The sequence below is a fragment of the Lepus europaeus genome, chromosome 9, assembly GCF_033115175.1.
Source record: "Lepus europaeus isolate LE1 chromosome 9, mLepTim1.pri, whole genome shotgun sequence".
Lineage (NCBI taxonomy): Eukaryota > Metazoa > Chordata > Mammalia > Lagomorpha > Leporidae > Lepus > Lepus europaeus.
Genome location: NC_084835.1, coordinates 84,462,438 through 84,477,219, shown reverse-complemented (window position 1 = coordinate 84,477,219; position 14,782 = coordinate 84,462,438). Strand labels below are relative to the sequence as shown.

At 52.6% G+C, this 14,782-nt stretch overlaps 1 protein-coding gene across 3 annotated transcripts in view; it reads right to left on the bottom strand.

Moving 5' to 3' along the window:
• The window catches only part of MOCOS (molybdenum cofactor sulfurase), a 47,648-nt gene that overhangs the window by 14,889 nt on the left and 17,977 nt on the right, over positions 1-14,782 (bottom strand). For 2 of the 3 annotated variants that reach the window (XM_062201567.1, XM_062201568.1), the window contains exons 7-10: positions 11,012-11,128; positions 8,911-9,327; positions 5,603-5,765; positions 1,527-1,605 (exon numbers count right to left, since the gene is read on the bottom strand). In XM_062201567.1, coding sequence (XP_062057551.1) covers positions 1,527-1,605; positions 5,603-5,765; positions 8,911-9,327; positions 11,012-11,128 — 776 coding nt within the window. The remainder of the gene's footprint in view (positions 1-1,526; positions 1,606-5,602; positions 5,766-8,910; positions 9,328-11,011; positions 11,129-14,782) is intronic. The other variant, XM_062201569.1, reaches the window with a different exon arrangement.

Sequence of the window (14,782 nt, the reverse complement as noted above, 5' to 3'; positions counted from 1 at the left end):
CATGCGCGCCCACTGACTAGGTCACTGCATTGAAGAACAGGCAGTGAGAGCGCTAAAAGCATGTTAGTATATGTAAATCTTCAGTGAACTGTTATTTAGGTAACTTTCAGGATTTGACAGGGAAACTGGCTGAGGTATTAGGATAGGTTTCCCATGAGTGGAAAATTTGCTATTCCCTATTTTCAGATAAAGATCAGATTTCAATAACAAGGAATACAAACATTTGGTTAATTCAATAAACAGATTTCTAAACAATGTGTGATCAAGAAATAAAACAGGGGGCCGGCACTGTGGTGTGGCAGGTAAAGCTGCCGCCTGCATTGCCAGCATCCCATATGGGTGCCGGTTCAAGTCCCGGCTGCTCGACTTCCCATCCAGCTCTCTGCTATGGCCTGGGAAAGCAGTAGAAGATGGCCCAAGTCCTTAGGCCCCTGCATCCACATGGGAGACCCAGAAGAAGCTCCTGGCTCCTGGCTTTGGATAGGCACAGCTCCAGCCGTTGTGGCTAATTGGGGAGTGAACCAACGGATGGAAGACCTCTCTCTCTCTCTCTCTCTCTCTCTCTCTCTTCCTCTCTCTCTCTCTCTCTCTCTGCCTCTCCTTCTCTCTCTGTGTAACTCTGACTTTCAAATAAATAAAATAAATCTTTAAAAAAAAAGAAGAAGAAAGAAAGAAAGAAAACAGGAGTGTTATTACATTCGACCTAACTTTACATTTCCTAGAGTGTAACAGATGGGCTGCCAACAACCCGGGTTGGGGAAAATCCACAGCTGCATGGAACGGAAAGCTGTACTTGAGACGGCCGAGGGGCCTCCTGCTCCAGCCCATCAGCTAGACCAGGCTGTTCTGTATCTGGACTGTGTCTGACAGCTGCCTGATTCTTCTCTCCGCTCCCGTCCGCCTTGTCTCAGCGGGCCACCTTGTCTCAGCGGCGTTGCTAACACGGGGGACTAGCCGGCCCTCCCACCTGCCTCCCTAACCCCTTCCAACCACACCGCTGCTCTCTCCAGAATGCGAATCAGGGCTCTCTCCTTGCCATCAGGCCTTCTCCCCACCATTTCCCCAGCTAGTCTGTCCTCACACCCCAAACTCCGCACCCCAGCAGGGAGAGCACAGGTGGTCCAGTTGGAAGATGAATGATAAATCAACAAACGTAATCTGGAGATAATAATAAACACAAAGGGATGTAACAAGGTGGGCAGGGGGGGCGGCAGGGGGTGTCTGCGGTTGGCTGGGTGGCCCTCTGAGAAGAGAGTTTTTGAGCAGACCTGATGGAGGTGAGGCTGACGGAGGTGAGGGAATGAGCCGCACGGAGTTCAAGTAAGAGCTTTCCAGGCAGAGGAAACAGTGAGGGCAAAGAGGTGAGAAGGGTGCGTGTTTGCTGGGATCCAAGAACACCAAGGAGCCCCCAGGGATAGCCTGGCGCGCGCAGCAGACTGGATCGGGGGTGTAGCCATGGACGGATCATACAAGGCTTGGCTCCTCTCCCCTCTGGGCCGCCTCGCCAGCGAAGCCGAGAGTCTCACCTGTCGGCACAGACCTTGCTTTGGCAAATCTGAGCCTGTTCACTGTTTTCCTCAAGAGGCACCTCGATAGGCTCCATCCCTAGTGAGCAAGGGTAGACAGACGTTTACTACCACGTAAAGGAATAATCAGGTAGTTAGGAAGCATACTAATAGTTTTAGGATACTGGCATTTGGTTGGATCAAGTAAATGGCTGGCTCTTGGGATTTTTTTTTTAACAGAGATTTTTCTTCATTCTCATCAGTACGCCCAGCAGGCTCTGCTTTGCCCAGCTCCAGCACAGAAGACCCCGCACTGGGACAATCACATCCAGAGACCCTGGGCACTGGATACACTCTTCTGAGTTTTCTATGTATGGAGTACATCCTGAGGTCACTGGTCTCTAAGCTGCCTTTAGGTCCTTTAGAAATAGACATGCACAAAGGAATATAGAACATACATGTGCAACACTTTAATAATATATTAATATCCTGGAAATCTGAACTTCGACAAGAAGAGTACAATAAAAGAAGTTTTTATAGGAATTTCCCTAATAAACACAGAAAAATACAAAGAAAAGTCTTGGTAAACCAAATCCATCACTGTGTTAAAAAGTCATTGCCAAGGGGGCCAGTGCTATGGCATAGCGGGTAAAGCAGCCGCGCCAGTTTGAATCCGGCTGCCCCACTTCCAATCCAGCTCTCTGCTATGGCCTGGGAAAGCAGTGGAAGATGGCCCAAGTGCTTGGGCCCCTGCACCCACGTGGGATACCCAGAAGAAGCTCCTGGCTCCTGACTTAGGATCAGCCTGGCTCTGGCCATAGCAGCCATTTGGAAGAGTAAACCAGCGGGTGGAAGACCTTTCTCTCTCTCTCTCTCTCTCTCTCTCTCTCTCTCTGCCTCTCTGTGACTCTGCCTTTCAAATAAAATAAATACAATCTTAAAAAAAAAGTCATTGCCAAGTACTATTTTTTTTCAAGAGGTCAAGATTAGTTCCATTCTAGACAATCTACTCATGTAGCATATCATGTTAACAAATTATGGGAGAAAAAAAAAAAAAAACATGAAGACCAACAGATGCAGAAAAAAACCTTCAGCAAGAACCATTAGTCAAGACAAAACTGTTAGAAAAAAAAAAAAGAACTACTTTAGCCTGATAAGATAAATCTATCAAAAACCTATGATAAATATCATTCTTATTTTTGAAAATTTGGAAGCATTCCACTTAAATCAGTAATAAAGGCATCATCTATCACAGCTCTAACCTATGTAAGAATGACTAGCAAAGATAGTAAGGAGAAAAAAAGAAACAAAAATGTAAAAAGCTGATACAACATGATTAGTATTTGAAGGTGATAATGGGAACCACAACCTAACTTAAAAAATACCTGCTCCCCCAGCCCAACGAGGATGCAAAACCGGACACATCAAAGCCAATGGGGACATCTGTGACACTCTTCCCTGCCCCCAGCGCATCACCATGAAAATGAGAAGACTTGTGACTCCCAGCTTCACCCAAGGGAAGGAAAGGGTTGTTCGCGTGTCCAGCACCCTCTATTTTCTCAAGGGAGCTCCCCCAAAGGACTGACTTCTGTCTTTCAGTCTCGGCACTCGGACGGGTCTGGTACCGTGGAGCCACGCAGGGAAGAATGAAGACGGTGACCTTGGCTAGTGACATCACTGATTCTACCCCCATACAGGCTGAAGTCAGTGGGGAAAACCCTACAGAAGTTATGCAAAAATAAAACGAAGGGGGCCATGGCTGCAGCACAGAAGGTTAAGCTACCACTTACGGGGCTGGTAGCCAACCCCGGAGTTCTGGTTTGAGTCCGAGCTGCTCTATTTCTGACTGCGGCATTCCTGCTAACGCACCTGGGAAGGCAGCAGAACACGGCAGAAGTACCTGGGCCCCTGCCACCCACATGGGAGAGCAGGATGGAGCTCCTGGCTCCTGGGTTTGGCCTGGCCCAGCCCTGCAGGTCTCTTTCTCTGTAACTGGTTTTCAAATAAATAAATAAATCTTAAAAAAAAAGGCCGGCGCCGTGCCTCAACAGGCTAATCCTCCGCCTTGCGGCGCCGGCACACCGGGTTCTAGTCCCGGTCGGGGCACCGATCCTGTCCCGGTTGCCCCTCTTCCAGGCCAGCTCTCTGCTGTGGCCAGGGAGTGCAGTGGAGGATGGCCCAAGTGCTTGGGCCCTGCACCCCATGGGAGACCAGGAGAAGCACCTGGCTCCTGCCATTGGAACAGCGCGGTGCGCCGGCTGCAGCGCGCCTACCGCGGCGGCCATTGGAGGGTGAACCAACGGCAAAAGGAAGACCTTTCTCTCTGTCTCTCTCTCACTGTCCACTCTGCCTGTCAAAAAAAAAAAAAAAAATCTTAAAAAAAAAAAAAAAACTATAGGACAATATCCCTGATGGATACAGAAGCAAGAATTGTTAACAAAAGGCCAGCAAACTGAATCCAACAATTTATTGTTAAAAGGATCACATGGGGCTGACACTGTAACATAATAAGTTAAGCCTACACCTGCAGTGCTAGCATCCCACATGGGTGCTGGTTCATGTCCTGGCTGCTCCTCTTCTGATACAGCTCTCTGCTTATCGCCAGGGAAAGCAGCAGATGATGGCCTAATTGCTTGGGCCCTTGTACCCTCATGGGATAACCAGGAAAAGCTCCTGGCTCTTGGCTTCAGATCAGCCTGGCTCTGGCCATTGCAGTCATTTGGGAAGTAAACCTGTGGGTGGAAGGCCTCCTCTCTCTCTCTCTCTCTCTTTCTCTCTCTCTCTCTCTCTCTAGTTCTACCTCTCAAATAAATAAAAAGTCTTTAAAAATTAAAAAAAAAAAGAAGGGAGACAAGGAGAACTAGAAGAATCTGAAGGAACTGTGGCCAGATGTCAAGATTTACTGAAGGGGGCTGGCGCTGTGGCTGGTTCACTCCCCAGATAGTCACAATGGCCAGAGCTGCGCCAATCCAAAGCCAGGAGCTTCCTCTGGGTCTCCCTCGCAGGTGCAGAGGCCCAAGGACTTGGGCCATCTTCTGCTGCTTTCCCAGGTCATAGCAGAGAGCTGGATTGAGAGTGGAGCAGCCGGGACTCCTACCGGCATCCATATGGGATGCTGGCACTGCAGGCAGCAGCTTTACCTGCTATGCCACCAGCACCGGCCCTGGACACCATAAAATTTCAAAGTGTACCTCTTTATTTTCTTTTTTTAAAGATTTTATTTATTTATTTATTTATTTATTTATTTTGAGACACAGAGTTACAGAGAGAGGGAAAGACAGAGAGGTTTCCTATCCAGTGGTTCACTCCCTAAATGGCCACAACGACTGGAGCTGGGCCAATCTGAAGCCAGGAAGCAGAAGTTTCTTCTGGGTCTCCCACACAGGTACAGGAGCTCAAGGACTTGGGTCATCTTCCACTGCTTTCTCAGGCCACAACAGAGAGCTGGATCGGAAGTGGAGTAGCCAGGACTAGAACCAGTGCTCATATGGGATGCCAGCACTGCAGGTGGAGGCTTAGCCCACTGTACCACAGCACCCGGCACCAGCCTGTACCTCTTTACTTTCTGATGGGACCATGATGCCATTACCTCTCCTTAAAAATTCCCCAAAACAACATGGGGACAAACAGTTGTCCCTCCTAGTCATCGTTTCTGTGACTTCAGGGCTATTTTAATCTTCAGTGGAAGAACAGCCCCTTGGCCGGCGCCGCAGCTCACTAGGCTAATCCTCCGCCTGTGGCGCCGGCACTCCGGATTCTGTCCCAGTTGCTCCTCTTCCAGTCCAGCTCTCTGCTGTGGCCTGGGAAGGCAGTGGAGGATGGCCCAAGTGCTTGGGCCCTGCACCCGCATGGGAGACCAGGAGGAAGCACCTGGCTCCTAGCTTCAGATCAGCGCAGCACGCCGGCCGTAGTAGCCATTTGGGGGGTGAACCAACGGAAAAGGAAGACCTTTTTCTCTGTCTCTCTCTCTCACTGTCTAACTCTGCCTGCCTGTCTGCCTGTCAAAAAAAAAAAAAAAAAAAAAGAACAGCCCCTGTCTCCTGTCACGTGAGATGACAGCCACTCCCGAGAACGCTCTAAGAAAATTGTTTCCACACCTTCGGCTTCGATGACCATGACCCTGTGCTGCAGGTGGATGAAGGGCCGGATCAGGCAGAGCCGTGGCTCCTGCTTCTGACTCAGGCAGATGCCATTGTGATTGACAACCATCCAGCTCCGGTCGTACAACAGTCCTTGCTTTCCTACAGGCCAGCTGCTCACCTAAACACAAAGGGAGGAGTAGTTTAGGGCAGGGCACCTCACAAATGAGCACACCCATGCAAATGGACCTCAGTAACTCGGCACACAACGCTCTTGAAGGAAGAAGGGGAGGAAGGAAAGAGACAAAGCAAAGAAGGCAGTGCAAAGGCATGGCGGGAGCGCAAGTCCGTTCAGCCTGCAGGTCCCCTCTCCACCCTTCTCCACGTCTGCCTGGGGTTTACAAGGCAAGGCACATGCATGGCACCACCTGCAGAGGGCACCAGAGGACTGTCCTACCCCACAGATGCCCTGCTCTGTGTGTATCCCCCAGCAGCGTGGATCCTCACAGTACAGACGCACGCCTTCACACCTTCACAAACAGTGGCTACACTGGAATGGTGACTAAGCTGATTCACTGTTAAGTACACACATTTTCTAGAATTCTCCCTATTTCTACAAAATTAAAATACAAACTTTATACAGGTCAAGCTTTCCAAAAGCTTCCTCCAATAAGAACTGAAATTGCTGGAGAAATCATTGCTTCCATGGCTGGGTCGGGGACTATGCGAGAGGAGCCAGGAGCAGCTTGTAGTGCCAGGAAAAGGAGGAAGAACTCGAAAGACAAAACACTGCGGGCGGGTCCCAGGGATGCAGAAAGCACGCCAGATGGCCCAAGCTGGAACACCTTGAGATAAGAAGAACGCAGTGTTGGATTATAACCCAGAGTATAAATTAACATCCAAGAGTTCACGCTGATACAAATACATGACTGAGTGAGTAAATAAATGGAGGAGAAAGACAAAACTCTTTGATAGAACAATTCCAAATATTTGTGCAAAAGCTTCCCCAGGCTCCACTTAGGGGCTGCTTCCAAAGCATCCAGTATAGAAGGGAGGCACTGAAGCAATTTTATAGCAAAGTAGCCCGGCAAAGGCTCCCTCGGCCAGGCGATTCAGGTTAACACGGACAGTGGCGAGTCCTCTTCACAGGATGCACCCTGATGGGATATGGCCAGACAAGCACTTGACGCATGTGGTCTGCCTCCCAGATGTAAACCTAGAGATGGTCTAATTGTGAGAACGCCTTCGGGCAAGCCCAAGCCCAGGACCATGCTAAACCCTACCTGCCAAGCACCCGACGAAACTCGCACGGTTACCGAAAACAAGGAAAGTTTGAGGAATATTATGGCCCCCCAAAGCCCAAGGAGATGTGTCGGCTTAATTCCACACGACACAGGCTGGGGTCCTGGAACAGAAACGGGACACTAGGGGAAAACTCAGGAAATCTGAATGTTATTAGTTATGACAAACACATCGCAGAAATATAAGGGGGAGGGGAGCACAGGGGGCCGGGCTGGCGTGGTGGGGCAGCGTTAAGCCGCCAATCACAGAGCTGACATCCCTTACCAGAGGGCAGGTTCCAGTCCCAGCTGTTCCACTTCCCTTCCAGCTCCCTGCTCATGCACCTGGGAGAGCAGCAGCAGATGGCCCAAGTGCTTGGGCCCCTGCACCCACATGGGAGACCCAGATGGAGCTCCAGGCTCCCGGCTTCAGCCTAGCCCAGCTCCTGCTGTTGCAGGCATGTGGAGAGCAAACCAGCAGACAGAAGATCTCCCTCTGTCTCTTCCTCTCTCTCTCTCTGTCATGCTGCCTTTGAGATAAATACATACATAAATCTTTAAAATAAACTGTTCCAAAGAACAGTGCTGGCAGCTTGGAAGATCTGTAAAGTGAGGTATGAATGGTCTTTCTGGTGTGTGCTTCTCAAAACAGAAAAAGACACGGAAGGCCAATATTAATTTAAACTCAACAGAGCCTCGTGATGGAGACAACAAACAGTGCCCAGCCTGCAGGGAGTGGGCCTCAGAAGCGGCCATGTCAGGGTAACAGGGGCATCTGGGTATTTCTAGCTTTGCTTTGCCTTCCATCCGGGTCTCTGAAGTACAACTGCACTGCCCAAGAGCTGTCCTAGTCCCCACCAGGGACTTTTTTCAGCTAAAGCCACAGATAGAGATGTCAAACCTCATCATCTTCCCCACCACACCCTTGTGGGACGGTGAGACCGTGACATGCTGGGGTGATTTGTTTTCAGTTGCTGACGCCTGTTGCAGCGTCACATAACTGCACAGGAGCCCAGGCCCCAAAACAGATGAGGCCAGACACAGGGCCTTGCTGTGGATCCCTGAGCCCTCTCGGGGGGCTGACGGGGATAATCGGCAGGGGTTTACATATCCATAGGGTCACATTCATCTTCTCCACTTCCTTCCCAAGCTACGACTCAACCAATTCACTTTTCACCTCCTCCATTTCTTCTATGAACCCTTATTTAAGCAAGGTCATGGTTATCTGTGACCTGGAGAGAACTGTCCTGCTCGTGGCCCTGCTGGCTCCAGGCAGGTGTCCTTGCCCATGGCTTAGCTGTTAACAGCACCTGCAGGCGACAGCACAGCTGCAGTGTGCCCTCCACAAAGCTCGTCCCTAGCTGGTTGTCTGCTAGGCAGAGGCCAGCAAAGTGCTTTTGGTACAATGAAGACAGCATCGCTCTCTAACGAACCATCAATCTATTTCATTCTCTTGTTATCCTCTGAGTGCTTGGCTCACAATGTGAAAACTTGAGATGGGAGCCTAAACAAAAGAAGGCAACTGTTACTTAGAGTGTATTCTGGGGGCAGAGAGGATGCACACTTGCACAGATGCTCCAGGGGGAGAACTCAGGAAGAGGCCCTGTGGAACGTGGAGAGGAGGAGCCGTAGGGCCCAGGGGCAGGTGCAGAAGTGAGGGAGGAAGAAAGCCCCCAATGGCTGGGGCTAGGCCAGGCCAATGCCAGCAGCCAGGAACCCAATCCAGGTCTCCCATGCAGCTGGTAGGAACCCAATGACTTGATCCATCACTGATGCCTCTTAGGGTCTGCGTTGGCAGGAGTCTGGAGCCAGGAGACGAGCCAGGGACAGTGTGGAACACGGGCCTCTTACCCGCTGGGCCACATGTGCCCTCTAGGAAAAGGGATTTGAGTCTGACAAACCTGGGGGCAAGGCCCCCAGCTCAGGCAGGGACAAGCTCCGCACATCCGGCTAACCTCCCCGAGTCCTGCTTTTGTCGCATGTCAAAAAGGAAACACCTAGAAATTTCTCAGAGGAGCAGTGTTGTGCTGTAAGGAATGTCCTCACCTCAAACGCAGCACAGGATTTGATGGGGTAGAGGTAAATGTTGGTGACAACGTGAGTCCCAAGGTCTCCATCCAGGACGGGGGCAGCTCCTGAAGACATCGGCTGGGCTCTCACAGCCTCACACGAAGCTGGGCACAGGCCCACAGCGGCAGGGGCAGGGGCGGGGAGAGCGCCTTCCCGAGGGGAGGGGCTGCCCGTGTCCTGGCCAGCAGCCCTGTCCTGGGCCGTGCCCCTTCCCAAGGCAACCGCAGCAGGAGGGGTGGTGTGGCCGGCCGCGGGGTGCAGCCAGGTGGCTCGGATGAACGTGAGAAAGGCCTGGGCGTCCTCCAGGGTGGACATGTACCCGAAGGAAATCCTCACGGAGCCTGTCGGCTGCCCGTCTATGAGGTCCACGTTGTCTCCACAGACATGACCAGCCTAGAACACGGGAGAAGCAAATCAGCCAGCGTGACCCCCGCCTCGCAGGCAAACCCCAAACGGCTTTGCAAGACCCATTGTGTCAAGCTTCAAAATCAGAGTAGCTAAGTAATGAAGTAACAGTAGTGGCAGTTAAGACAGCAGTTAAAATTCTCCATCCCACATTGCAATACCTGGGTTCAGTACCTGCCACTGGCTCCTGACCTCAGCTTCCTGGTAATGCAGACCCTGGGAGGGAGTGGTGATGTCCCATGGACTTGGGCTATCTCAAGTACTACCTATGGAGACCCAGATTGAGTTCCTAGCTCCTGGCTTCAGCCCCAGCCCCAGCCCTAGCCTGGCCCTGGTCATCATGGACATTTGGGAAGTGAACTAGCAGATGGAAGCTCTCTCTCCACCCTCCTCTCTCCCTCTCTCCCTCAAGTAAATAAATAAACAAACCAAATAAGTAATAAACAGATAAAATAAAGTAAAATAAAATGATCCCGGAAGATCGCACTGCAACACTACCATGTGTGAGAGAGAGGCACACTTCAATTCTCCATGCTCAGGGACCTGCTGGGAGGGCCTCACCTTGCTGACCTCTAAATTGGAGCTGACACCAACCTCAAGGTGCCGAGGACGTTTTTAATGGGAACACTTCATGGACAGTGTTTGCCCAGAACCGGGCGCAGTGCTGACCCGTGCAGTGTTGAAAGCAGAGAGGAGTCAGCTTCATGGCTGCCCAGGGCGGAGGCAGGAGAAACACGGGTTGGCCGCCCTCTGGCCGCCCTCGGCACTGAAGGGAGGTCCACAGCCCTGAGAGCTGCCCGGTGACAAGGAGAGGACGACAAAGGAGCTGCCCCTGAGGACAACCTGCCCAGGGCCACTGTGAAGCCAAAGCCAGCCCGAGGGTCTCAGCCATGGGTAGGGAGAAAAGGCAGCCGGATGTCGGTCTCCCAGCCCAGCTGCCTGGTGCTTATCACTGGTCAGCCTGGTGCACTGGGCTGCCCTGGACACCTCCCACATCCAGGCCAGTCACCCCAAGACATGGAGCTGTGGCATTCCACTGGGTCGAACATTAGATCCAGAACTACCCTATGTGCTTGGAGCTTCTCTCCCCTTTTCCTTTGTGCTCGCTCTCTCTCTCTCTCTCTCTTTCTCTCAAGGAAACCCCAGCTCATAGGTGGTTAGGACCTAGTATATACAACATGTGGTGGCAACCAAAATAAACTCAAGTTAGATACAATTCCCAAACAAGTTGGGGCTTTTTGCCTTTCAAATTACCCTTACGAAATGTCTCAAAACAGGCTGCACCCCAGAGTGCAAGCCCTCAGCCCAGAGAAGAGCTAGGGAAGGGGGGGATACAGGGAGAGTCCACTGCACCCCCATGCCTGGAGGAAGCTGACTGAGGCCTCAAGGCGATACCCCAGGAGCAGGTGGACTGACACATCCCTCTTAGCGCCCTCGCCACCATCCTACCCCTCTCCTTGCAGGGAACAATGAGTGAGAATGCCCTGCCACAGAGATAACACCTTGCAGCATTTCCCAGTTTTGTTGGCCCCTTTGACTTCATGTATCCACAGAGTGGGCTCCAAGAAATGAGCCTGCACCCCCACCCCACCAAGACACAGGACCAACCGCAAGCGCAGGCGGGGGTGCTGCCCTGGGTCTGGCTGGCCAGGCCTTGGGCCCCCGGACCAACCTGGTGATGCTTCTTGACCATCTCGTTGCTGATCTGCAGGTGCCTCTGGCAGGCGCCCGTGTTGCAGAAGCAGCCGGTGCGCAGGTGGATGTTATGCAGACAGGCCATTTTGTCCACCTGCGGATTATATGCGACACGGAGCCAGGTTACAGATGTCTAGCTTACTCTGCCCGCTTGGGGTGAGGGCGTGGGGAGAGAGGTTCAGATCAGCATTTGGATCACAGAAGTAGGCTTAAGAAATGTGCAAATAGGGTCCAGCGCTGTGGTGTAGCAGGTAAAGCTTCTGCCTGCAGTGCCAGCATCCCGTATGGGTGCCTGTTCGAGACCCAGCTGCTCTGCTTCCGATCCGGCTCTCTACTATGGCCTGGGAAAGCAGTAGAAGATGGCCTCAGTGCTTGGGCCCTTGCACCTGCATGGGAAACACGGAAGAAGCTCCTGGCTCCAGAATCAGTGCAGCTCCAGCCATTGTGGCCAGTTGGGGAGTGAACCAGCAGATGGAAGACCTCTGTCTCTCTCTGCCTCTACCTTTCTGTAACTCTGCCTTTCCAATAAATGAATAAATAAATATTTAAAAGAAAGAATAGAAATGTGCAAATATCTGACTCAGACCAAATCTCAAGCTCAGAGCCAAAAGGTTTCCAGCCAAGTTCACAAGATGACACCTCAGTGGGGTTGCAGGGCTGGGGCCCTCCCAGAGCAGGCCCCAGCCAGGCACTGTGCTGCAGCTTGGGGCCTGACAACCAGCTCACTCCTAGGCTCATGCTGGGTGCTCGCTGGGTGCTCTGCCTAACTTCGGGTTCAATTACCGAATCGTTACAGGTTCCCAAGGCTCTCGCCTGCCCTCTGGCGGCTCTGGGAGGTGGTGCAAGGTCAATGGCACTCCAGGGATTGCCGGCCAGGCTCCTCCAGTTGGGAGCAAGGAATTTATTCCCCCAAGGGCCTCGGGGCAGGGAAAGTCATCAGGCAGAACTCGGGGGAGGACACACCTAACTGCATTCATCTTGCCGGTGGCCAGAGGCAGTGAGGAGTGACCACTGTCACCAGGCACTCAGCCTTGTCCAGACCACAGTTTTCACTTTGCCGGTCTCCCTTGGTCTGTCAGAGTAAGAGGCAACCAGACAAACTCTGATCCCTCACCACGGGCAGAAAGGAGACCTGAGTGACAGGCAGAAGGCCCCCAGCTCTGTGAGGTGAGACCTGGCAGCAGCCCTGGGTCCAGCCACCTCCATCACCAGCCAGAAGCCCCCATGGCACCCCCTCATCCCCTATTCACTGCTCAAGTTGTCACTGCTGCTACCCTGTCACCCACCTTGGCACAGAGGAGGCTTCCACCTGAAGGCTGGGAATGAATGACTCAGCATCCCCGGGAGAACTGCTCACTCATGGAGGTGTCTCATCCCCAGGCTGGGGGGCCGGGGGGCTCCAAGTTTAGGTCTGAAAACCACAGTTCCCTGGGCTTGGCCTCTCTTGGTGTCGTGGCTCGCTCACAGCGTGACAGCCTTGGGCCCAAGACAGCAACCTAGGTGGTAACTCAGGGGTCCAAAAGCGAGTGACCCCCGAGAATGAAACCAACATGGCACCATCCCTTTTGCCCGCCTCAACACGGCCTCTATGGCGTTCTGTGGGTTTATCAGCAAGCCACAAGGCAGCCCGGCTTCAAGCAGAAGAGACAGCAGTCCAACCTTCCAAGGAAGGACTGTCCGTGTCGGGAGACCGAGGAGTGCGTGACTGCCACACACTGTCGCAGCCTCAGTTAATTTGCCCTCATTTCCCATTTGGGACTTGGTCTCCTCCGGCCCCCAGCTACCCAGGCCCAGCCAGGGAAGGGAGCCTCTGTGCTTGATGGGCATGTATTGGGCACTTAACAAACATTTTTATGTGTATTTTCTCCCAGTCCCATGCTAAGGCAGACACTTAACCTGCTAACAATACGGTGAGTGGCATGCACCAGCGTGGTCATTGCCACTTCACCGAGTTTTAGAGAGCTTACGTTAACTTGCCCATGCCCGCAGAGCCAGCAAGAGGCGGCGAGAGCCTGAGCCGGCTCTCCTACAGTGCCCCCGATGCGCCCACTTCCAGGAGCAGCGAGGGAAAAACTAGGAGGCCCGGGTTTCAGAACCAAGCACCCAAGATCTTCTCAGAGAGGGCTAACTGCTCTTACACACCCCCTGAAAATGAGACAGCCAGACCCCGCTGCCACGCGGGCCGATCTTCCCAAAGGCCGCTGTCACCTCCGTGAGACTCCTGTGAATTCCCTCACTGAAGGGAAACCATAGCTGGACGTCGCTGGACCCGCACAGCCAACCACACCCCAGCCACAGAGCCTGCTCACGGGGTGAGCTCCCTCTGCCCCCGGCCTCCGGGAATGAGAGTCCCCAACAGCCGGACAGGAGCCTGCTCCCCGCGAGTCCTCCTCTTTGGGGCTTCTCCCCACTGCCCGCCCCAGCACACTTCACGGTCATCTACTGCTCTCCCTACCTCTCAGTGAATACAAATGTGCTTTAGAATCATGAATGAAAATTATATACGGAGAAAAAGCTAAAGACTCCACCAAAACGCTATTAGAATTGGTAAGTAAATTCAGTAAAGTTGCAGGACACAAGTCAATGCATAAAAATCAGTAGCATTTTTAGATATTAAAAATAGACTTGCTAGGGGTCGGCAGTGTGGGGTAGTCGGTTAAGCCTCCAACTGAGATGCCAGCATCCTATATGGGTGCCAGTTTGTGTCCCGGCTGTTCCTCTTCCAATCCAGCTCCCAGCTAATAGCCTGGAGAAGCAGTAGAAGATGGCCCGAGTGCTTGGGACCCTGCCCCCCACATGGGAGACTTGGAAGAAGCTCCTGACTCCTGGCTTCAGATCAGCCCAGCTCTGGTCAGTGTGACCATTTGGAGAGTGAACAAGCAGACAGAAGACCTTTCTTTGTCTCTCCCTCTCTCTATCTGTAACCCCACTTCTCAAATAAATAAAGAAATCTTAAAAAAAAAAAAAAAAAGCTTAAGGCTATTCGGGAGAGATAGGGGTAAAGGGGTGGTGAAAGTGGGGGGAAGTGGGAGAGAAGATCCCTTGGAAACGAAGCTTGTTTGAGAAATCCGGGATTTAACAAGGGCAGAGGGCGCCATCTGCGCCTGTGAGGACGTGGCAGTGGATTCCGCTCCTCACCGGACTGCTCTGGGAAGGGCCGCGGGCTCCGAGCCACTCTGGCGACCACGTGCCACCACGCCTGGGCGCTCAGAGCAGCTCTGGGTGTTTCAAGGGAACAGGAACGGACCAGCTTTGCCAGCTGCGGCAAGGCTCCAAGCAGTTCGGACCTGCAGCCCGCGGCGTGCCTGGTTTTGTTACCGGGAAATACCGCCAGAGGATGGAGCCGCAGAACCCATTTGAACCAACCTACTAGGTCCTTTGAGCTCAGAATCTGCACAAACGAAGCCAGAAATAAGGGCTTCTGTGATAGCACGTTCATCGTGGCTATTTCTCATTTTAAAAGGGCTCCGAGTTCCAAATATCAGGCAGAGAAGCGGTGGCGACAGGCTCTCGTCTTGCGGGACATCATAAAACAGTCTGGTTATCCGCGGGGGCTGAAAGGACCTCAGTGATAGAAGCGGACAGGAAATGGCCTCGCCTGTGGGCTCTATCTCCTGTTTTTCTGCCCGTGCTGTTTCAGGGCACCCTCCCTCGCGGGCAAGTTGCCACCTGTCCACTTCCGCTGCTGGCAGAACCATCAGCCTCTCTCTCACCTGCAATCGACTACTCCTGGCTAAATAAAGAGGGC